At 43.7% G+C, this 24,391-nt stretch overlaps 1 protein-coding gene across 2 annotated transcripts in view; it reads right to left on the reverse strand.

Moving 5' to 3' along the window:
- The window catches only part of RFX4 (regulatory factor X, 4 (influences HLA class II expression)), a 174,532-nt gene that overhangs the window by 102,503 nt on the left and 47,638 nt on the right, over nt 1-24,391 (reverse strand). For both annotated transcript variants that reach the window (XM_010853383.1, XM_010853382.1), the window contains exons 3-4: nt 23,730-23,790; nt 2,266-2,389 (exon numbers count right to left, since the gene is read on the reverse strand). In XM_010853383.1, coding sequence (XP_010851685.1) covers nt 2,266-2,389; nt 23,730-23,790 — 185 coding nt within the window. The remainder of the gene's footprint in view (nt 1-2,265; nt 2,390-23,729; nt 23,791-24,391) is intronic.

The following is a 24,391-nucleotide window of genomic DNA, read 5'->3' on the forward strand; positions in this document are numbered from 1 at the left end:
ATCAGTCCTGAATATTCTTTGGAAGGACTGATGCTGAAGCTGAAACTCCAATACTTTGACCACCTGATGGGAAGAACTGAACTTATTTGAAAAAGACCCTGATGCTGAGAAAGACTGAGGGCAGGAGGAGAAGGGGACAACAGAGGATGAGATGGTTGGATGGCATTACCAACTCAATGGAGATGAGTTTGAGTAAACTTGGGAGTTGGTGATGGACAGGGAGGCCTGGTGTGCTGGAGTCCATGGGGTCGTAAAGAGTCAGACACAACTGAGTGACTGAACTGAACTTAACTGAAGGATGCAAACACCCTAGGACTTGTTGAAATCCTGGGGGCAGATTTAAGACTTGGAATGCTAGGTGGAGGGGGTCTAGGAGGTGCTAGGAGGAAGGGGTCAGAGATAAATTGATTTTACCTAGATCACAAGATCAAGGAAACCCTGAGCTGACAACAGATTTGAGAGAAAAAGGAATAGAAGGTCCTTACACAGGCAAATTGGAGTTTCTAGAAATGGTGAATTTTTTGGGTTTGTTTTTGTTTCAAAGCCTAAGCTAACCAATGGCTATTTGTATCTGTGCACAAGCATCTCATGGAGAATTCATAAGAACAACAGTTGTAATGCACATGGTAGGTGTTACTAAGTATCTGAGCAACCAGATGACTGATAGCATGGTAGGCTGTATCAGCCACCGCCGTTCTCTCCTGTGTATCTTGCAACATCCCTGGGAAGAATGCAGGAGTTAATTCCCTTTTCAGAGCTGACAGGATTGAGGCTCAGAAAAGTTATGTGATAAGTCCAGGAGAGCTGGGATTCTTGGTCATTTGGTTCACCCAACCCGTCTTCCTACCTGAGAGGCTTTATCTGGACTCTCCATCACAGTCACTCAGGGTGCATGTGAATACGAGAGAATGTTGCAGGACCACAGAACAGGAATGCTCTCCATCTGGATTCTTCCTTCTCCCACTGCTGAGGGCTCACAGTCCCCCTCCCTAGTCTGTGAGCCTTTCCACAGGGGGGCCCAGACCAGGTTCCCTTTAAGTCCCACTGCCTGCCATAATGCTTCCCACACAGCGTGTCTCAGTCAATACTGCCCAAATGAATAAATGAACCGGCAAAAGTTGTTTGACTTTTTTTTTTAAGTTCTTTTCACTTTGGAGAACCAGCATTAACCCATCACACAAACATTTTTCCCTCCCTAAATCACCACCGAGCATCTTCACATTTTTTGAGTGAAGCCAGTTCTCAGCCACTTGGTTTCAAACTCTCTGGTGTGGTTGCTTCAGGCCTAACATGCTCTGCTGTTTTTTTCTTGCTCATGATATATCTGTTGGGGATCTGATAAGGAAATTTCTGAAACTTAAACATCTTCCTGTTGTTTCAGTCCACTACACTCCCACTCAGAACACTGGTAAGGAATAATGGTGCTGGACAAGACTGCCTGTTTTTTTTTGTTGGCAGATGCAGGAAAAAAAAAAATTATACGTGGTAAAAAAAAGAAGCTAATAAAAGGAGAAAGAGTTTAGACATATTGACTCAAATTGAGTGCTTTCAGGATTTAAAATATCTAGGTTTTTATCTATCAAATAAACACATGATGTATCTTTTTTTTTTCCATTGGAATACAATTGCTTTACAATGTTGTGCTAGTTTCTGCTGTACAATGAAGTCAATCTTAAAGTTCCAGCTGCCTGCCTTGCGCTGCTGAATATGAATGTTCAGTGGTAAGGACTTTCTGTAGAGATAACTACAGAAAACGTGTGGAATGTATTTTCATCAAAAGTGGATAGAGAACAGTCAGGTCTGCAGTGCTAGGACAGATTGTACTGCCTCCAGCTGAGGACTCCCGGACTTCCACGCTGATGATGCAAGCCCTCTTCACAGTTTCTCCAAGTCTCTCACGTTGCTAACCCAAGTCTGTCCCACTGACATCCGCATAACATACTTTCCAGTTCAAGAACTACCTCTCAGAGAAAAGAAGTTACTGTTTGCAAATTGAGTACTGAGGAAATTCAAGGTAGATGTTCACTTTTATTTTACAACATGTCTGAATTGTTTGAAGTTTTTGATCTTTGGTATTACTCTGTTTTGGCATTAGGTTTGGTACTACTTTGTTAACAATTGTTTGACATTTTAATGGCAAAGTAACCAAAGTATTTACTTTGGTAACCTAAAAAAAACTTGAATTATTTAAAACATGGTTAAGAACTACACATCCATTACTGAGAAGGGGAAGAAAAGGAATAAGCTAGGTGAGGTTGGACTCACCTTCCCAAAGCTGGCAGCATTAACAGGCTGGGTGTCATTCTTCTCACAAAAATCCAGGTAATGCATGTAGAGGGCGCTGCGGGGGATGCACACTCCTTCTGCAATCTCGTAGTTCTCCTCCAGCCTGGGGAAATAAAAGCGTGATGAGAGAACCCAAGCAAGAAGGACCTGTTCTTTCTAGTCCTTCTCCAGAGCTGGGCAGGCCTTAGAAATAACTCTTCTACTACAGATGGGAAAACTGAGACCCAGGAAGACAAAGCAATATGCCTAAGGTCGGGCACGGAGTTGGCAGGATCAGACTCCTGGCCCCTTTGGGTACTACCTCAGGTCACTTTTCCAATGCAAATTCTTAATCCCTTTCCTCTTTGGGGTCATTGACCTGACTGCATTCTGGGTGAATCAGGTTCCCCACAACTCCAAGCAATGATACAGAATATTGCAGGTGCCCCCCTTTACCCAAGCTACCCACTGTGTAGCCGTCTCTAATAGGTGTCAAAATCTTGGAGCTTCTTGGCTAATGAGAGCAACAAAGTGAGACAGCCAGGGAAAACAAACACCCCATGACAGGCTGGGAAGCTCGAGGGGCTCTGACCTGCTCACTGAGAGAGGTTTTATGACCACGGCAGGGGGCTAAACTGCTTGTTTTCTTTCGGCTCACCTTCCCTGCTGTACTGAGATTATATCATATGATTCCAGAGCCATTACCTTCTTAATAACTATAGGCTAGGGGTTCAGGGTACCACACTGTGGGCAGATTCTTTACTGTCTGAGCCACCAAGGGAAGCCCAGAGAATTTCCACTTCGGTTCAAATTCCAGCTTTGGCACTTGCTGGCTTGGTGACCTTGGGCAAGTTATTTAACCTCAGCCCTCAGTTTCTTTCTGGAGGTATCAACTGTAACTGCCAGACTGTTGCCTCTGATTGTTGATCAGATGTAATGTGTGACACAAACCAGCATGGGGCTTGGCATGTGGTGAGCACTTAGTAGGTGTTGGACTTCATTATCATCCACTCTCCCTCTCCATAAAACATTTTTGAATACTCAGATGTTCAGAATTTGTGCTAGATACTGGGGACATAAGAGTAAACTAGACAGTTTTTTTTCCCCTCTTTAACCCAAACACCAAAACTCAGACATCCAATCACCAAGTTCCCCCTCATTAAGTCAGCCATGAAGAAAACAGAAGACAACAGCACGTTGGTGTTCACTGTGAATGTCAGGAGCAACCAGCACCAAATTAAACAGGCTGTGAAGGCTTCAGCAACAAGTTTATGGTTGCCGGCGGGAAGGATGAGGGATAGGGATAGTTAGGGATCTGGGGATGGATATGTACACCCTGCTATATTTAAAATGGATAAACAAGGACCTAGCACAGGAAACTTTTCTCAGTGTTATGTGGCAGCCTGGATGGGAGGGGAGTTTGGAGTTCAGTTCAGTCCTAAATCATGTCCAACTCTGCAATCCCATGGACTGCAGGATGCCAGGTTTCCCTGTCCATCGCCAATTCCTAGAGCTTGCTTAAACTCATGTCCATTGAGTCGGTGATGCCATCCAACCATCTCATCCTCTGTCACTCCCTTCTTCTCTGCCTTCAATCTTGCCCAGCATCAAGGTCTTTTCCAATGAGTCTGTTCTTCACATCAGGTGGCCAAAGGATTGGAGTTTCAGCTTCAGCATCACTCCTTCCAATGAATATTCAGGACTGATTTCCTTTAGGATGGACTGGTTGGATCTCCTCCAAGGGAGGAGTCCAAGGGACTCTCAAGAGTCTTCTCCAACACCACAGTTCAAAAGCATCAATTCTTCAGCACTCAGCTTTCTTTATGGTCCAAATCTCACATCCATACATGACTACTGAAAAAACCATAGCTTTGTAGCTTTGACTATATGGACCTTTGTTGGCAAAATAATGTCTCTGATTTTAATATGCTGTCTAGGTTGGTCATAGCTTTTCTTCCAAGGAGCAAGCGTCTTTTAATTTCATGGCTGCAATCACCATCTGCAGTGATTTTGGAACCTAAGAAAATAAAGTCTCTCACTGTTTCCATTGTTTCCCATCTATTTGCCATGAAATGATGGGACTGGATACCATGATCTTTGTTTTTTGAATGTTGAATTTTTAGCCAGCTTTTTCACTCTCCTCTATCACTTCCATCAAGAGGCTATTTAGTCCCTCTTTGCTTTCTGCCATAAGGATGGTGTCATCTGCGTATCTGAGGTTATAGATATTTCTCCCTGAAATCTTGGCTCCAGCTTGTGCTTCATCCAGCCTGGCATTTCACATGATGTACTCTGCATATAAGTTAAATAAGCAACGTGACAATATACAGCCTTGATGTACTCCTTTTTCCAATTTGGAACCAGTCTGTTGTCCCATGCCTGGTTCTAACTGTTCCTTCTTGACTTGCTTCTTGCCTTGCATACAGATTTCTCAGGAGGCAGGTAGGTAAGGTGGTCTGGTATTCCCATCTCTTAAAGAATTTTCCACAGTTTGTTGTGATCCACACAGTCAAAGGCTTTGGTGTAGTCAATAAAGCAGAAATAGATGTTTTTCTGAAACTCTCTTGCTTTTTCTATGATCCAACAGATGTTGGCAATTTGATCTCTGGTTCCTCTGCCTTTTCTAAATCCAACTTGAACATCTGGATGTTCTTGGTTCATGTACTGTTGAAGCCTCACTTGGAGAATTTTGAGCATTATTTTGCTAGCGTGTGAGATGAGTGCAATTGTGTGGTAGTTTGAACATTCGTTGGCATTGCCTTTCTTTGGGAGGAGAATGGATACAAAGTATATGTGTGGCTGAGTCCCTTCACTTTCACCGGAAACTATCACAACATTGTTTGTTAATTTCCCTGGTGGCTTAGAAGGTGAAGAATCTGCCTGCAATGCGGGACACCCAGGTTCAATCCCTGGGTCAGAAAGATACCCTGGAGAAGGGAATGGGAACCCACTCTAGTATTTTTTCTTTGCCTGGAGAATTCCATGGACAGAGGAGCCTGAAGGGCTACAGTCCATGGGGTTGCAGAGAGTCAGATACCGATGAGTGACTAACACTTTGACTTTTCAGTACAAAATAAAAAGTTAGAAAAAAAAAAACAACAGCCTATGAAGAAGCTCTATGACATTTATGTGGCTGAGGTCACACCTTGATCAGACCTGATGGAGAGGAAAAGGCATACATTTGACCAGCTCCTGACTATGATACTTTGGATATTGAAAACAAAATTGGGATCATCTAAACTGAGTCCAGTTGGCTAAGTCTAAATATAAAAGTTTTCACTATTGAAATAAAAAAAGAAGAATGTAAACATCCAAAAGAAACAGCCTCCTTTGTCATGGACACATTGGAAGGTTAAACCTCTTTTTCAACAAAACTGCTGGGGCATATGACAGTTTGGGGACTTCTCTTTGAGCCCTGCTGCCACCAGACCATGAGGCACACACTGTTCAATAAACTCACCAACAGAAAATATTTCTCCTTTGATGGTGAATTGAATTTTAGGAAATAATCCCAAGTCATTTGGAACCAAGCTTAAGGGCTTAAGTAACTGGAATACCCTTTTCTCCCAGTGATTTTTTCTAGGGGGTCAGAAATAAGGCATGATGCTAAAGCAATGAAACAAATGTCCTCGAGTGGCTTCTAACTTTCTCCGAGGGCACTTGCCAAAGAAGTGGTTCAGCGCTGTCGTAACTGAAGAGGAATGAGGACACGGCCTCCCAAGGTGCCCACTTGAAAGGGCAGTGGTCCTTTGGCTCATTGCAACATGTGCCTGAGAGAAAGTCAGCTCAATCATTTCATATTCCAAGTGCGCGGATGACGCAGACAGCCAAACAACCCAAGGGACGCTCAGAAGAGTGAAGACGCCTGTGCTGACCGACCGGTCCCAGGTCATCTCACCCACTCCCCCTTCTTCCGGGAAGGGGAACGCTGAGTAACGCCTGACAGTTTTTAGAAGTGTTCCAGGAAATAGTTGATGCAATCCCTTCTAGGCAACCTAATTCCTTGAGGCTAGGGTGGTGTCTGATTCACTTCTGCGTTTTTAAAGTCCAGCAGACTTCTGGGTACACAGCAGGTGCTCAGTAAATGTTTGCTGGATAGATTGTTTCAGTCATACATTCCTTCAGCAAGTATTTATTGATCGCTTATCACCCACCAGGTGCTGGGGATGCCGTGGTACACAGAATCGTCCTTGTTTGTGCTTGGAGAGCTGATGAATGGTGGACAGTGGATAAAGGGGCTTCTGAGATGGCTCTACTGATAAAGAACCCGCCTGCCAATGTGAAGACGTAAGAGATGTGGGCTTGATCCCTGGGTTGGGAAAATCCCCTGGAGGAGGGCATGGCTAACCACTCCAGTATCCACGCCTGGAGAATCCCCATGGACAGAGGAGCCTGCTGGGCTAGAGTCCATGGATCACCAAGAGTCGGACATGACTGAAGTGACTTAACACAGCACATAGCGTAGACAGATAAAGATACAGGTCATCTTCAACTCAACAAATATATTTGAGTGCCAGGCAGTGTTCTAGACTTTAAGGAATCAGTGGTGACCAAAACAAAGGCCCTGTCCTGAAACGGCTTACATTCTGTGTGTCCCCAGCATCATGAATCAGAACTCAAAGGGTGTTACCCTGTGGAAAAATGGTTTCACTTAGAGATTAGGTTTTACTTAGAGATTAGATTAGGCTCTATCCTGAGCCTTGGGGCTGGTGTGAATGGGGGTCAGCCTTTTAATGGACCCCTAAATGCCATTCACAGTATCGTCTCCCTAGAAAAGTGAAGTTCAAAGGTCCAAACAACCAGCTTATGCACAAACTCGTGGGGATCATCTGAAAAATGCAGCTTTCACAAAGTGGGGTCTCACAAACATTCTTTGTTTGGCCTGAACAGTGTTGGCCCAACTTTTAAAATTCAGGACATTTCACATAAGAAGCTGGATTTCTGGCTTCTTTTGAAAAGGCTGAGATCTGGCAGCTTTCGGCCCATATTCCCGCATGACAACAATTGGCCAGAGTTACATGCACCCTGGGGTTGGCCAGAGTCCTCCCTCCTCACTATTTTTCTTACACTCAATCTATTTTCTGTTCCCTGTCTGCCTCCTGTAGGCTCCTGTGTTGACATAAGACACAATCTATGCCCTAGTTTACTTTGCCGTTTATTTGAGGGAGAATAACACACAGAAATAAGAATATTGAAGCACAACAAATTCCCAACCACAGGTACAGAGGAAGGTGGGAAAACAGAGAAATTACCGTGAAGATGGGAACAGATGACTGTGGTTCCATCTTTGTAACAACAACAAAAACAGTATCATCTGTTGAGCTCTTATTAGGTGCCAGGCACTGGGTATGGATTATCTCTCAATAACCATATAATGGAAGTGCTCTGCCCATGTTTTAGATGAGGAAACTGAGGCTCAGAGGATGAAATTCATTTGCCTATGGTCATGCAGCTAGTAACTGGGAGAGTTTTTCACACTCTGAGCCACTGTGGTATTCTGCCATGGTAGATGGAGGGGATTCCAGGCAAGGAGAACAGCAAGGATAAGAGACCAATGTGGCACAAGCTTTGGATGATGGAGACACTGGTCTGAGTGGAGAATGGGGTGTGTAAAGCAGTATCTACAACGAGAGAACTGTGGGAGCACGGAGAATTCTTGAATGCCACACAGGAGAATATGGCTTGACATAAGAGTTAGCAACCTCCAGAGTTGAAGAGTTACTATGAGAATGGTTTTGCTTCAAGAGAAAATCCCTCTGCCATCAGGCCCTCTGGGAGTACTCAGGACCTTGGACTTTGGGCAAGGAAGTATACCAGGGCAGATGATACCAGTAGCAGCTGCATGGTGAAGTGAAAGTAGCTCAGTTGTGTCCAACTCTTTGCAACCCCATGGACTATACAGTCCGTGGAATTCTCCAGGCCAGAATACTGGAATGAGTAGCCTTTCCCTTCTCCAGGGGACCTTCCCAACCCAGGAATCGAACCGGGGTCTCCTGCATTGCAGGCGGATTCTTTACCAACTGAGCTGTCAGGGTGAATTGGATCAAGTGCAAGAGCACAGCCAGCCGTGGGCGGGGTATGCTGTCAGTAAGAGGCGACCAGCTCTACTGTGGAGCTGTGCTGGTGAACCCTCAGTGGTTGCTCACAGATGCCCACAGCCAAAAGCAGTACCCGGATGTAGACCAGCCACTTTGAGGATAAAAAGCCACAGGACAAAGACTGAGGTGCAAGAAGCAAGAGGAAGCCTGCATCCTTGGTGACTTGCTTAAGTACCTGCTCCAAGCATGGACCTCCAACAGCTGGGCATGAAATAGAGAAAATAAAACCTCAAGTGTCAGGGCTTCCCTCATAGTCCTGTGGTTAAGCATCCACCTTGCAATGCAAAGGATACCAGTTTGATCCCAGGTCCAGGAAAATCCACTTGCCACAGGGCAAATGTGCACCACAACTAATGAGCCTATTCTCTGGAGCCCTTGAACTGCAACCACTGAGCCCATGGGCGGCCACTATTGAAGCCCACATGCCCTAGAGCCCGTGCTCTGCAACATGAGAAGCCACTGAAATGATAAGCCCTCACACTGCAACTACAGAATATCCCTCACTTGCCACAACTAAAGAAAGCCCATGAGTGGCAACAAAGACCCAGCACAGCCAAAAATAAAATAAATATTTAAAAAAATAAGTTACTATGATAGTGTTATTTTCAGAAGGCAATGGAGTGGTACTGAGAGAACTGGAAAAAAAAAATATTCAGAGCCAGGAATACCCAGGTGTTTCTAGGATGCTGTAGGAATAATAATAATGTTATCAAATACAATGGAATACTACTCAGCCATAAAAAAGAATGACATAATGCCATTTGCAGCAACATGGATGGACCTAGAGATGATCATATTATACTAAGTAAAGTAAGTCAGAAAAAGACTAATACCATATCACTTATGTGGAATCTAAAATACGATACGGATGAACTTATTCACAAAGCAGAAACAGACTCACAGGCATAGAAAACAATTTTATGGTTACCTAGGGGAAATGGGGTGGGGGAGGGATACATTAGGAGTTTGGGATTAGCAGATACCAACTATTATATATAAAACAGATAAACAACAAGGTCTTACTGTATACTACAGGGAACTGTATTCAATATCCTATAATCAACAATAATAAAAAAGAATATGAAAACAAATATATATGTTTAACTGAATTACTTTGCTGTATACCAGAAATTAACACAATATTGTAAATCAACTATACTTAAATTTAAAATGTAATCAACAACAGTAACTAGCATTAACTGAAAATTTAGTATGTTGTATTTGCCAGCAATAGATTGAGTATAAAAGAATGTTAAAAACAAAAAAAGACAACAACCCAATCAGGTCTCATAATTTTCATCTTAGACTATTGAGATTTCCATTAAGGGATTTCCTTAGAAAACTTTACTTCAACTCTTTTGGCCACTGTGTTGTGGGACATTTTCCAGTCTAATGCATATACAAGAACAACCTGGGCAGTTGGAACCTTGCCCATAACCAGTGCATAACCAGAGACCCAGAGCAGGGAAATACCACTTTTTGCTTATCTTTGCTAATGATTTCCTAAAATTAATTTTGGCGAGAAAAATCCATAGACACATTCAACAAACATGCACTTCAAACCATTTGGAATTCATCTTACAAAAAGCATATGATCTTTAAAACTACAGGAAGCTTAACTTTTCAAAGCATGGGAGTGCCATGATGGAATTTATTCTCTGGAAAACTCACCTAGTACCTGTTGGACAAGGGGGACTAATGAAGCCTGGCACATAGTGGCTGACACTAGTACCTGTCAAATGAATGAATGAACAAACGAGATCAGGTTGGAGTGACTTTAATACTTGGGGCAGGAAATGATGGAGTGTGGACTGAAGGAGTGGCTGAAGGGGCACATAGGGTGTGGGTCTCATGCCAGATGTGAGAAGAGTGGGAGCACCCTGGGAAGCCCTCAAGTTTAACTGGGCTGAATGGGTGGAAGGGGGCTCCATCCCCATGATTAATAAATGACAACAAGGCAAGTTATGGGGGTGGGGGTGGGGGTGGTGAGAAGGATAATGCTTCCAAATGTGGTGCTCAAGGGCATAGGCTCCCAGGTAAATTTCTGCTCCCCCACTCACTGGTTACTTTACTTAACCCCCTGTGCTAAGTCGCTTCAGTCGTGTCCGACTCTGCGATCCTATGGACTGTACCAGGTTTCTCCGTCTATGGGATTCTCCAGGCAAGAATACTGGAGTGGACTGCCATTCCCTTTTCCAGGGGATCTTCCCAACCCAGGGATCAAACCCTTGTTTCCTGCGTCTCCTGCATTGCAAGGGGATTCTTTACCTCTGAGCCACCAGGGAAGACCTAAGCCCCTGTGCCTCAGTTTCTATTTGTTGTTTATGTGGCTTGTTTGCTCACTAAATCTGGTCACTCATGGAATCAGGATTAAATATGAGATCAAGTTTAAAATACACGTCATTAACTGAAACCATAGCTACGACAAGCAGTTTGAATCATATGGGTGTCAGTCATGGTTCACACAGGCTAAGCTAACGAAGCAGCCACCTGCCAAAGGCCACAGCCTTCTAAAATAACCACATTCTTATCCACGTTTCATTTCTCTTACTGGAGCTTCTTCGCCTCAAGGTATCTAGGTGGCTTATGACCATGAAGCATTTTAATAAGCTCTAGGAGCAAAGAGATGTAATTGGCGTTAAGGGCGACTTTGATGCTTGATGAGTTTCTACAGGAATAGCATCATGACACCGTTCCCCAAACCTCCTCGCAAACTGCAGAAGGTCCGTGCGTGTACCGAAGTTGCTAATTGGAATGCCAGCTTCCCTGCCCAAGGCATGGCAGAAAGAAAGGCAGTTAATTATATCTCTTCATATCTGATGAAATTTCCCCTTTTCCTCCCCACTTCTACAGAACATCATTAGTCTGGCATGGTGAACAATACTCCATTATACCTGGATTTTTTTTTTTCTTTAATGATCACAAAAACATTCTACTTCTTCCATTTTCTGATCTTCTATTTAACAACTTGATCATATTTGAATTGAGCCTATCCTATTATGGAGGGATAATGACCTCAATCCACTCGCCAACACAAATCATTATCTGCAGTATACATTGTCAAAAGGCCTCCTCACTAAGTTTCAGCACACAGCATCTGGGGGCACATGCTGGAAGCTTCATATTAGTGCTTTACAATGAAGAGCAGATGTCTCAGCTTGTAGCATAATTTCTCCCTCTGCTCTCATTTTAAACCTATTTTTCTTGTATATGCACATGGGCATTCAGTCCAGCCTCCGCTTCTCAAGTCCTTGTAGACGTGTCTGGGACAGAAACTTTTTTCTTCTATTTTACCAAAAGTAAAGACAACAGGATGACAGAGGATGACATGGTTAGATGGCATCACCCCCTCATTGGACACGAGTTTAAGCAAACTCTGGGAGATAGCAGAGGACAGGGAAGCCTGGTGTCCTGCAGTAAATGGGGTGACAAAGAGTTGGACACAATAACTGAACAATAAAAAGATGCCAGGATTCTTTTATTTTTAAATTGCTAAACATCATAATTTATTACTGAGGTTATCAGAGAGATCTGAGACTGTAAAATATGTGGGAAAAATAAACTAGTTAAGCACTCAGAGCCAGACAATAGTCTAATCCCTTCAGTGGCTCCTCTCTATCTCTCATACAAGTCCAAACTCCTTGCCTTGACACCCACAGCTCCTTCTTTCTGACCCTAACTACTTCTGCATCTCCAGCTTCTCTGGCCTCACTCCCCTATATAGACACTTCTCTCCAGACCCCTGGACTGTCTGCCACTCCTCAAACACACCTGCCACATTCCACCCTACTATACCCGTTCCCTGGCCTTCCCACTACCGGAGGGGACTCCCTCTTTTGAGCCTCACTCTTCAATGCTCAGCTGAAATTTCTCTTCCATGAAGCCATGTTTAATTCCCACACAGCCCCATCTGCTAAACACTAATTTCTTCCTTGACAAATTCACATATTCATTCATTTGATAATAAGTAGAGTGCTGAGTTATATCTGTAGAAAGCATCTTACTTGAGATGTGTCCTCTGCTCCCAAAGCTCTCACTGCCTCCTAGGGATTTCCAGAGCTCTTCCCATCTTTTCATGGCTCTAACAGCTTCACTGAGAGAAAGCAGTGTTACATCAGGGATCACTGAGCTTGGAATCCTCCTCCATCACTGACAAGCACTACTGTCTCAGGTATGTTACCTGAACTCTCAGACTCTCACTTCCTTCATCTGTGAAAATGAAGGGAATGGTATCCAATACTCATCTCCCAAGGCTGCTGTGAGGGTAAAACAAGAATCCATGCACAACCTTCAGCCCTCCAGCTGGTATATGCCAATCACTCAATGGAGGGTAACTATCAGTATGGAGGGTAACTGTGTTATTGTGGAATATTCAGGTAATGCTTCACATCTTAGACTGAAATTTCTTTGAAGACTGGGACCAAAGCACATTTCTATTTAGTCAGTGTAGTTCCTAGCACTGTGCCCTGAACATGGTCAGTAACACAGCAGATAGAAGGAAGAGGAAGGGAGTGGGGATGGGGGGAAGAAAAGCAAGCTTTTGCACAGATCCAAAAAACAAAAAACTTAAAAAAAATTTTTTAACGTGGACTAATTTTAAAGTCTTTAATGGGTTTGTTACAACATTGTTTCTGTTTTATGTTTATTTTTTTGGCTCTGAGGCATGTGGGATCGTAGGTCCCTGACCAAGGATCAAACCCACACCCCCTGCAAATGCAGGTTTGATTCCTGGTCAGGGGCCTAAGATCCCACATGCCTCACAGCCAGGGAAAGTTCCTCAAAAAACGTTTTACAAAAACTTCAACACCTGGGTGGTCAAGGGGAAACCTGTTTACATTAACAGATTTGATTTATATATATTTTCAAGGGCCTACTCTGTACCAGAGATGCTCATGCTTGCTGTTGCTATTCCCTCAAGATGGGTAACATTATCCCCAGGATGTAAAGGAAGAGATGGAAGGCTAAAGTGACTTGCCCCAAATCACAAGGCTGGGGAAAAAGCCTGCCTTGGAGTATGAACTCAGGGGTGACCCTTATAAAGCTCTCACTCTGTGCTAGGGACTGATATCCATCTGCTCAGTGAGTCAGTGTTTATCTATTGAGCATCTACTATGTGCCAGGCACTGGAGAATACAGCAGTCAACAAGGAGACACAAACCCGTCCTCTGCTTTTAGGAAGCTGACAGTTTCTCAGAAGGTAGATGGGAACCCAGGAAGGACAATCAGTTCAGTTCAGTTGCTCACTAGTGTCCTAGTGTTTGTGACCCTGAAGACTGCAGCACACCAGGCTTCCCTGTCCATTACCAACGAGCTTACTCAAACTCATGTCCACTGAGTCGGTGATGTCATACAACCATCTCACCCTCTGTCGTCCCCTTCTCCTCCTGCCCTCAATCTTTCCCAGCATCAGGGTCTTTTCAAATGAGTCAGCTTTTCGCATCAGGTGGCCAAAGTACTGGAGTTTCAGCTTCAACATCAGTCCTTCCAATGAACACCCAGGACTGATCTCCTTTAGGATGGACTGGTTGGATCTCCTCCAAGGGAGGAGTCCAAGGGATTCTCAAGAGTCTTCTCCAACACCACAGTTCAAAAGCATCAATTCTTCAGGGCTCAGCTTTCTTTATAGTCCAACTCTCACATCCATACATGACTACTGGAAAAACCATAGCCTTGACTAGACGGACCTTTGTTGACAAAGTAACGTCTCTACTTTTTAATTTGCTGTCTAGGTTGGTCATAACTTTCCTTCCAAGGAGTAAGCGTCTTTTAATTTTATGGCTGCAGTCACCACCTGTGATGATTTTGGAGCCCTCAAAAATAGTCAGTCACTGTTTCTACTGTTTCCCCATCTATTTCCCCATCTATTTGAAGTGATGGGACCGGATGCCATGATCTTAGTTTTATGAATGTTGAGCTTTAAGCCAACTTTTTCACTCTCATCTTTCACTTTCATCAAGAGGCTCTTTAGTTCTTTTTCACTTTCTGCCATAAGGGTGGTGTCATCTGCATATCTGAGGTTATTGATATTTCTCCCAGCCATCTTGATTCCAGCTTGTGCTTCTTCCAGCCCAGCATTTCTCATGATGTACTCTGCATAGAAGTTAAATAAGCAGGGTGATGATATACAGCCTTGATGTACTCCTTTTCCCTATTTGGAACCAGTCTGCTGTTCCACGTCCAGTTCTAACTTTTGCTTCCTGACCTGCATACAGGTTTCTCATGAGGCAGGTCAGGTGGTCTGGTATTCTCATCTTTTTCAGAATTTTAGTTTATTGTGATCCACACAGTCAAAGGCTTTGGCATAGTCCATAAAGCAGAAATAGATGTTTTTCTGGAACTCTCTTGCTTTTTCGATGATCCAGTGTATGTTAGCAATTTGATCTCTGGTCCCTCTGCCTTTTCTAAAACCAGCTTGAACATCTGGAAGTTTACGGTTCACGTATTGCTGAAGCCTGGCTTGGAGAATTTTGAGTATTACTTTACTAGCGTGTGAGATGAGTGCAATTGTGTGGTAGTTTGAGCATTCTTTGGCATTGCCTTTCTTTGGGATTGGAATGAAAACTGACCTTTTCCAGTCCTATGGCCACTGCTGAGTTTTCCAAATTTGCTGGCATATTGAGTGCAGCACTTTCACAGCATCATCTTTCAGGATTTGTAATAGCTCAACTGGAATTCCATCACCTTCACTAGCTTTGTTCGTAGTGATGCTTTTTAAGGCCCACTTGACTTCACATTCCAGAATGTCTGGCTCTAGATCACACCATTGTGATTATCTGGGTCATGAAGATCTTTTTTGTACAGTTCTTCTGTGTATTCTTGCCACCTCTTATTAATATCTTCTGCTTCTGTTAGGTCCATACCATTTCTGTCCTTTATTGTGCCCATCTTTGCATGAAATGTTCCCTTGGTATCTCTAATTTTCTTGAAGAGATCTCTAGTCTTTCCCATTCTGTTGTTTTCCTCTATTCATTTGCATTGATCACTGAGGAAGGAGCTTCCCTTGTGGCTCAGCTGGTAAAGAATCTGCCTGCAATGCCAGCGACCTGAGTATAATCCCTGAGTTTGAAGATCCTCTGGAGAAGGGAAAGGGTACCCACTCCAGTATTCTGACCTGGAGAATTCCATGGACTATGTTGCACTGGGTCACAAAGAGTTGGAAGGACGATCACCAGATGATAAATAAGTTCAAAATGGTGGCTCACGTGGGCTCTGGGTAGTCTTGAGTCAGATTCCCCAAAAGCCCAAAACAAACAAACAAAAACCCCACCAAATCTATTTTATTGAACAAACAATTAAATCCAAGATTTGCTGTTGGGTAGACAAACATGGGCTTCCCTGGTGCCTCAGATGGTAAAGAATTTGCCTGCAATGCAGGAGACTGAGTTTGATCCCTGGGTTGGGAAGATCCCCTGGAGAAGGAAATGGCAACTCATTCCAGTATTCTTGCCTAGAAAAATCCCATGAACAGAAGAGCCTAATGGGCTCCAGTCCACGGGGTTGCAAAGAGTCAGACATGACTGAATGACTAACACTTAACCTGTCTTCAGACAAACATGAGTTCAGGTGGGTCCCTGGTATTTCTCCCAGGACCTCGGCTGGCCCCGGCTCCCCTTGGTTGAGGGTCTTCTTAGGCGTTAGGCATTTCCCCCACTTGGGTAGAGTGAGACTGGGAACCTCTGCCTTGTTTTCCTCCTCTTCAAAGAGGGGTAACAGTTCGGCCTCCTCTACAAGTATTCATGGGATCCAAGGATCTCGGTTGGTGACATCAGCTGGGGTAAGCCTGGCACACCACGGGTGTTGGCTCAACCTGTTTAGTTTGGTCAGTGCTCAGCCATGGACTGAATCAGGGATTTATTTCTGCCATTGTAACGACTCAAGTGGACCGGAATCTGGAGTAATCTAATCCAAATCTCGTTTCTCTCCTACAAGCTACTGAATTGGTATTCCGGAAAGGCCTGGCATTAGCCACGGTCTGGCATCAAAATCGCTCTGTTCATTTTTTGATTAATCAAGTCTTTTTTTTTTTTTTTAACAGAAACTAGGCAGTGTAATAGGAGACTGTCGCAAGTTTGGTCTTGTTGCTAACCCATCTGTTGGGACCTAGGCTAGGGGTTGGCAGTCAGAGTGCTAGTGGCCCGACTGGCAGCAGAGAAGATTCCAGCACCATCCTCTACCATAAACCACCCCTTTCAATCTTCCCTTTCCATCTAGTCCCTGTCTACTCAACTCCACCTCACCATTACGAATAGGACTGCAGAGAACATCATAGGTGCTCCCTTGCACACCTGGGGAAGTGTCTCTCCATGTCAGTATCCAGGCGTGGATGCATATATTAACATGTTTTTAATTCACGGGATTGCAAAATTGCCCACTCAAAAGGCTTTACCATTTTATACCTTCACCCACAGCATAAAATATTTTCTAGAATTAAGAACCTGGCTCTGCAACGTAGCATCTCATTCTCTGAGACATTTACACCCTTCGTGTTGTCCTGTTTATCTTTCTCCCTCTCTAGGTGAAGGTTTCTAGCAGGACTAAGTCACATGGGCTAGATGCCGCCATTATCTATCACTTCTGGTTATATTCACAGCTACGATTGTTTAGCCTCTCTCTCTGGAAGGAGGTGGTCTAACTTATATGATGGAAGCAAATAAGGTTGTGCTTCGTTGTTGTTCAGTCGCTTAGCTGTGTCCGACTCTTTGTGACCCCATGGACTGCTGCACACCAGGCTTTACTAACCTTCACTGTCTCCCAGAGCTTGCTCAAACACATGTCCATTGAGTCGGTGATGCCATCCAACCATCTCATCCTCTGACGTCCCCTTCTCCTCCCGCCCTCAATCTTTCCCAGCATCAGGGACTTTTCCAATGAATCAGCTCTTTGCATTAGGTGGCCAAAGAATTGGAACAGTACCCAGTCTGATTTTCTACCTCTGGCCTCTGAGGACATTTTAAAGAGAAACACCAAATTTATCTTGTTTCATATTGATTTTAAGATGTGGAAAGCCTAGCAATCATTCAAGCCTAATTATTATTTTTCAAAAGAAAGGAAAATGTCTCCCATGTAAGTGACAGGTCTTCCATTCCCCTCCTTGGGGAAGGGCCTTCCTTTCCCTGGAAACTGCAGATGGGAAAGTGTCTCCACTCTGACGGCACAGAGAAGCTCCGAGTGACACTGGCCACAGGAGAGATGTGTGAGAGGGAGGAGGACATGTGCTGGCCGCAAGCCGGCCAGGACAGTGCAACGGGCTGCTTCCCCGGCCGAAATCCTCCTTGTGAATAGAGGTTATTGTGTGGCCAGGATTCCAGCAGGGCTCATCATCCCCAGTGGGTTGGGCTTGACTAACCTCATGACCGAGGATGCTGGAAAGTGTTTGGCGGAAGGCATTTGACAATATTTGCCTGTTTTCTGCTGGGGGCTGCCTCCAGATCATGTGACTCTGCTTATTTTTGGCAGCTTGGCTGCTGTATTATTTGTTCTTAGAACGGGGATGGTCTCTGGGGCCATGGGGAGGGGGCTGGCAGCCAGGCTGGGGAAGGCAAAAGAAGCAGATGGCTCCTAACCCAATCCCAGAAACAAGCCAAGCATCCTGGGAGAGCTGGGCACTGTCTGGCCAGCAGCTACCACCTGGGTGGTGAGGCCAGGGTCCCTTCCTGAGCCTGCCCAGTACCCCTAGAGAAAGGGGACAACATGAAGGATGAAGATACCTCAAAGGATGAGATGCCCTGTCGTGGAGCAACATTCTTTTTTTAAAGCATTTTGTACTGAGGCTGTATATAAAATGGTAAGGCTGTTACAGCGGGCAATTTTGCAATCCTGTTAACATTTTCTGTGCATCCAGCACTTCCACTGCCTGATACCCATGCAGAAGAAATACTTCACCAGGTGTGTGAGGGGACGTATGAAGATGTTCTTTGGGACTCTGCATGTAATGATGAAGATGAGATCTGGACACAGCTAAATGCATGTCAAGAGGGAAATGTCAGGACTTCACTGGTGGCCCAGTGGTTAAGGCTGCCTTTCAGTGCAGTGGGTGTCTGTTTGATCCCTGGTCAGGGAACTAAGATCCCACATGCCCCAGGGCAATTAAGCCTGAGCTGCAACAGAAGAATCTGTGGGAAGAAACTGCTTGCCTCAACTAAGACCCCATGCAGCCAAATAAATAATTTTTTTTAAATAAAGAGGGAAATGGTGAAAGGAATTCTGCCTCAGTCTTACATGAAATACTGCACAGTGATTAAAATGAGGTTGTTCTTTGTGGACTAATCTGGCTATAGCTTGAGGATATGTGGAAGAAAAGCAAGCTGAGGAAGAAAGCAACTGTGCATCAAGACAGTGTGACAGGTTGTGGAACTAACTATATTTTTGTTGTTATATATCTTCATTCTTTTATAAAGGAGAAAATACTAAATAAAACACACAGTTCAGAAACTTCTATCAGTACATGTGTGTTAGTTGCTCAGTCATGTCAGACTCTTTGTGACTGCATGGACTGTAGCCCACCAGGCTCCTCTGTCCATGGGATTTCCCAGGCAAAAATACTGGAGTGGGTTGCCATACTCTCCTCCAGGGGATCTTCCTGACCCTGGGGATTGAACCTGGATCTCCTGCATTGGAGGCAGATTCTTTATCATCTGAACCGCCAGGAAAGTCCATCCTATCAGTACATATGCATGTAAATGCATAGGTAAGGGACAGTACACACACACACACACATATATACACACACGTGTATGCATGTATGCACAAACATCCACACACACGCATATTTCTCACTGGTAACAGCGTTGCTTTGGAGGACAAGGGAAGGAACTACATGAAGAAAGGACTTTAACCTTATCTGTAATGTTTTTGTTTTTCAATAAGGAAATACATTTTGTGTAAAGAATTTAAAATTCAAATGTAAATGAGTATTTGTTGAATTTATTTGCATCCTGCCCTCTTCTAAAAACCTAACAAAATAAGAAAAATGAGAAGAAAATTAGACAAAGGAAAGAGGTGGAAAAGTATAGAAACACCAGATTTAGCTCTGGACTTCTTGGCAGCCAGAGCAGAAAGGGGACATAGTATAAATTATGCCATTTTCCCTTGTAAATGGAGGGTGTCTTCAGTTCCTTCTGAGAGACAAAGTTTTATACTGAAACTCTAGTCTAAAATAATATACTCATGTGGAACTCGATGTAAGAGGTCACACATCCTCCACCATGGTTTTGAGCATGACTGTCCCATCACTTCATGGCAAATAGGTGGGGAAACAATGCAAACAGTGACAGACTTTAGTTTCTTGGGCTCCAAAGTCACTGTGGATGGTGACTGCAGCCATGAAATTAAAAAACACTTGCTCCTTGGAAGAAAAGCTATGAGCAACCTAGACAGCATATTAAAAAGCAGAGACATCACTTTGCTGACAAATGTCCAAATAGTCAAAGCTATTGTTTTTCCAGTAGTCATGTACAGATGTGAGAGTTGGACCATAAAGAAGGCTGAGTGCTGAGGAATTGATGCTTTTGAACTGTGTTATTGGAAAAGACTCTTGAGAGTCCCTTGAATAGCAAGGAGATCAAACCAGTCAATCCTAAAGGAATCAATCCTGAATATTCATTGGCATGACTGATGCTGAAGCTGAAACTCCAGTAGTTTGGCCACCTGATGTGAAGAGCCAACTCATTGGAGAAGACCCTGATGCTGGGAAAGACTGAAGGCAGGAGGAGAAGGCGACGACAGAGGATAAGATGGTTGGATGGCATCACCGACTCGATGGACATGAGTTTGAGCAAGCTCTGGGAGATGGTGAAGGACAGGAAAGCCTGGCGTGCTGCAGTCCATGGGATCGCAAAGAGTTGGACACAACTTAGCCACTGAACAACAGCTGTCCCTAAGTTTAGAGAAATGTCCTTGCTTCTTCTTCCCTGCTGTTTACAGCCTCCCTGCCTCCTTATCCCGTCTCATCAGTGTCACTGTCTTCCGTACTGGCTAAGCTACCATAACACAGACCACTTTCTGCAGCTCCCTGAACAAGCTCCGCCTACTCCACCCTGGAGAGAGTGAACAGACAGTGGTGCATCCGCGCATGCCGAGGTTACCTTTCAGGACTGAGACGTCCTTCCCCACTGTCGAGAGATTGACTGCTGAGGCTGAAGCTTACCTGGGGAGTCGTCCTCAGCAGGACTGGAAGGGAACTGCCTCGCCCAAATTTAGCCCCGTTCCTGGGGGCTGCCTGCCTGCTGTGATGAGTGAGGTGCAGGAATAAAGGCCCAGATCCATCGCCTCAGTTAGTCTCTGAAGGGCTTATCTCTGATGGGCCACCCCAGCTTAGAACTCCCTGTGGGATCACCAAAGCCATTGCCGTAGCCCCCTTGCAGCCCGATAACCCTCCTTACACCCTTGTGGTATCAATACTGGGCACCCACCTAATAAACCACCTGCACACATTGTTCTGCTCAGGGTCTGCCTCTGGGAGAGCCTGACCCACACTGTCCCCTCTACTGAGAACGTTTCCCTGATTTTAACACTACTGTGGTGTCATGAGGACTTCTTGTCACATAAATGTCCACTTAGATGTCACCACTTCAAGGAAGCTTTCCCTCACTAGTTAACCTAAAATGGCCTCTGAGATACTATCATCTCAGCCAATTCTAATTCTTCACTCTGTGCTTATCTCTATCTAATATATTCCTTGTTTATTTATAAATTGTTATCCAAATTTTTCTTTCATCAGCCCCTATTCTTGGTCTGTCTTATCCACCACTGCATTCTCAGAGCCTAGAATAGGGGCCAGCAAACAGTAGGTGCTAATATTTCTTAACTTAGTTAATGACTGAAATTCTATCTTAAAAAATAAAGGGGATTGGAGGAAAATTTGAGGTTTGAACAACTTGATGCCTCTTGATAATAATAAGACTAAATTTTACAAATTTTCACACCTAATTTGGCTCTGAAAACAGATTTTTTTTTTTTTTTTTCATAAAAACAAATCCACTGCCTGGCTTTGTGAATTGGAAGATGAAATTTCTTCTGGAATGACATATGGGACCTTTTATTTAGAAAAATAAATATTTTGTATAGACTTAGGTGCAGTGGGAGAACTGACTATGAGTATATCAGGAAGGAGAGAAGCCCTATTTCAGGATGTCCTTGTGGGACTCAGAAGGAAGATGTCTGCTGAGTGATCCACAGTTGCTAAGCTTTATCTAGCACCCACTCTTCTCCAGACACTGTTAAAGCCCTCTGTACATACTCTTTGTGACTACATTATGAGGAAAATACTACTGCCATCCCCATTTTACAGGTGAGTAGACTGAGGCACAGAAAGGTGAAGGACCTTGCCCAAGGTCACACAGAAAAGCACAGCTGGGAGTTAATTCCTGGCAGTCTTCCCAGGTGGTGCTAGTGGTAAAGAACCCCCTGCTAATGAAGGATATGTAAAAGATGAGGGTTTGATCCCTGGGTTAGGAAGATCCCCTGGAGAAGGGCATGGCAACCCACTACAGTATTCATGCCTGGAGAATCCCACAGACAGAGGAGCCTGGCAGGCTGCAGTCCATAGTGCTGCAAAGAGTTGGACATGACTGAAGCAACGTAATACACATGCATGCAATCTGATGTAAGAGATTACACTATCGACAGCCTCTCTGTTGCCAGGCAAATGTCAGAAGACCACAGAAAAACAGATGTGAACAAGGTGATTTTCTTCTGGTCCCTTTCAAATTCTTCACTCTGAAATGTACAATGTGTTCAGATGATTAAACCAAGAGTGTCTGCTGATTTCTAGCATTTCTAGAAACTCTCACTCCCCAAGTCTTTTATGTTGATCCTTCACTCGATGTACTGGCATTGTGAGAATTTGTGTGGCCATAATTTGGGCAGAAGGGCATAGGGAGAGATTTGAAGAGAGTAGTAAAGTAGAGTTTTAAATAAAGCAAAAAAGCAGCAAATGCAGCAAGAAAAGGAATGTAGGGACAAATTGAAGGAAACAAGCCAAAAGACTGGAAATGGAGCTCTTGAAAACAACCTTTGCTATCCTTGAAGCAAAACAAGCTGACTATTGAGACTCTTGTCGGAGAAGATTGAGTTGCATTCCTGAATGCTTTCTCCCAACATTGTTTTCCTCTCACCTGTAGGTGGATTTGTCAAAAGAATCTAATATGATTTGCTCATTAAAACCCATCTGCTTCCTTTTCTGATCTGGCCTCTCCATCTTTCCTGATTTTTCTCTTCCCTTTTTCTGAAGCAAAGACTTTGCAGTTAAAGTGATCCAGCCAGGTTCCTGCCTTTGCCACTTCATGGCTGTGTGTATTTTTGGATAAACGATTTAACTGCCTAAGCTTTCTTTTCCTCATCTGTAAAATGGGCATAACAACACCAACTTGACAGAATTGTAAGAATGAAATGAGACACTTGTACAAAGTGCCTAACATGTAGCCTGGCACACAGTAGATTCATCCCTTTCTCTCTCCTTCCCCTTTATTCCTTACTTCCTTTGCCTTTGTGGACTGCACTGCTAGAAGCAGTAATAGCCCTTAACTGACAAAATCCTCTGAGGGGTGAGTGTCAGGTGTTCCTGTAGCCTTGGTGTTCAAAGCCAGAACATAATTTGTAAGTCAAGCTCTTAGAGGGGAATTTACCTGTATGTATCAAACATGAATGCAAACACTTAAACCACATCATTAACTGTTATATCAAGTCCAGGAATTCCAAACAGTAAAGGGAGAGCCACTCAAGTAGATAATTTGTATTCATGTTATTAATCAAAAAATAATTATAGTATGAAGTGTTAGTCACTCAGTCATGTCCAGCTCTTTCATAACCCTATGGACTGTAGCCCACCAAATTCCTCTGTCCATGGGATTTCCCAGGCAAGAATACTGGAGTTGGTTGCCATTTCCTCCTCCCGGGGATCTTCCCAACCCAGGGATTGAACCTGTGTCTCCTGCACTGCAGGCAGATTCTTTACTCTCTGAGTCACCAAGGAAGCCAATTGTAGTATAGTTGCAATTAATTATTAATTTATTGAGGGGTCATCGGTAAGGGAGAACAGACCTATGCCTTTATAATTGGCTGCAACATTATTTATTAAAATAATAGATTCTATTCAAGTCAATAACAGCCATGTGGAATCCAGTCCTTGTCAGTGTTTTGATGTGGGGAAAATAAGTCTACTCCCAAATAAAATAAACGTGAAAATTTAAATCTCCAGGCTATATCTAAGTTGAGTACTTTTTACACACCTGCAAATTAAAATGATTGCATACGGGCTATTGGGTGTCAAGTTACTATGACATTCCAACTGATATGCTGTGCTATTGGCAAGAAGACCAGTTATATGAGCTTTGCATCAAGAGAAAACTTGTTCAGAATGGAACTTACCATTGCAGAGTAGCAGGAGTGGAGTGGGGCTTGGATGCTCTGTTATTTTCTTTTTCCTCATCTGTTAAAAGAAAAAGGAGTGAACTTCAGTAGGAAACCAATGGGTGTTTCAGCTCTCCCAAGTTTCAAAAGACTACACTGTCCTCAAATGTTGATGCTTTGAGAGCAATGGCATTTTTGCTTTTTCAACATAAGAGATTTATCACACTTTAACAAGAAAAAAAGGAGAAACTGACTTTTACAGAAAAATCTTATATCAATTTGTATTTTTATTTGATATAATACATTACAGTATGAAGAGCTATCTCCATCACTGAATAGTATGACTGCACTCCTCCAAATCCTAGAGACATGAATGTTGGTTAACTTAAATCTATCATGGTAATTTTATATCCTCTAACACCCTGGTAGATTAGGTGGGGCGTGTGACATGGTGATCTGGACTATCAGATTAAGAAGAAGCCCTGTGGAACTTTTGGGAAAGTTTTTTTTTTTTTCCTAACAAAAAGGAAAAAGGGCCTTGATTTCAAATTTCTGGTCTCCAAAACTGTGGTGGGGGGGGGGTGTCTGCTTTTGAAAAAAAGAGGGAGAGAGAGAGAGAGGGAAAAAGGAAGAAAGGGAGGAATGGAGGAAGGACGAAAGGAAAGAAAAGAAATGAAAGG

This window comes from Bison bison, unplaced genomic scaffold (assembly GCF_000754665.1).
Source record: "Bison bison bison isolate TAMUID 2011002044 unplaced genomic scaffold, Bison_UMD1.0 scf7180017864327, whole genome shotgun sequence".
Taxonomy (NCBI): domain Eukaryota; kingdom Metazoa; phylum Chordata; class Mammalia; order Artiodactyla; family Bovidae; genus Bison; species Bison bison.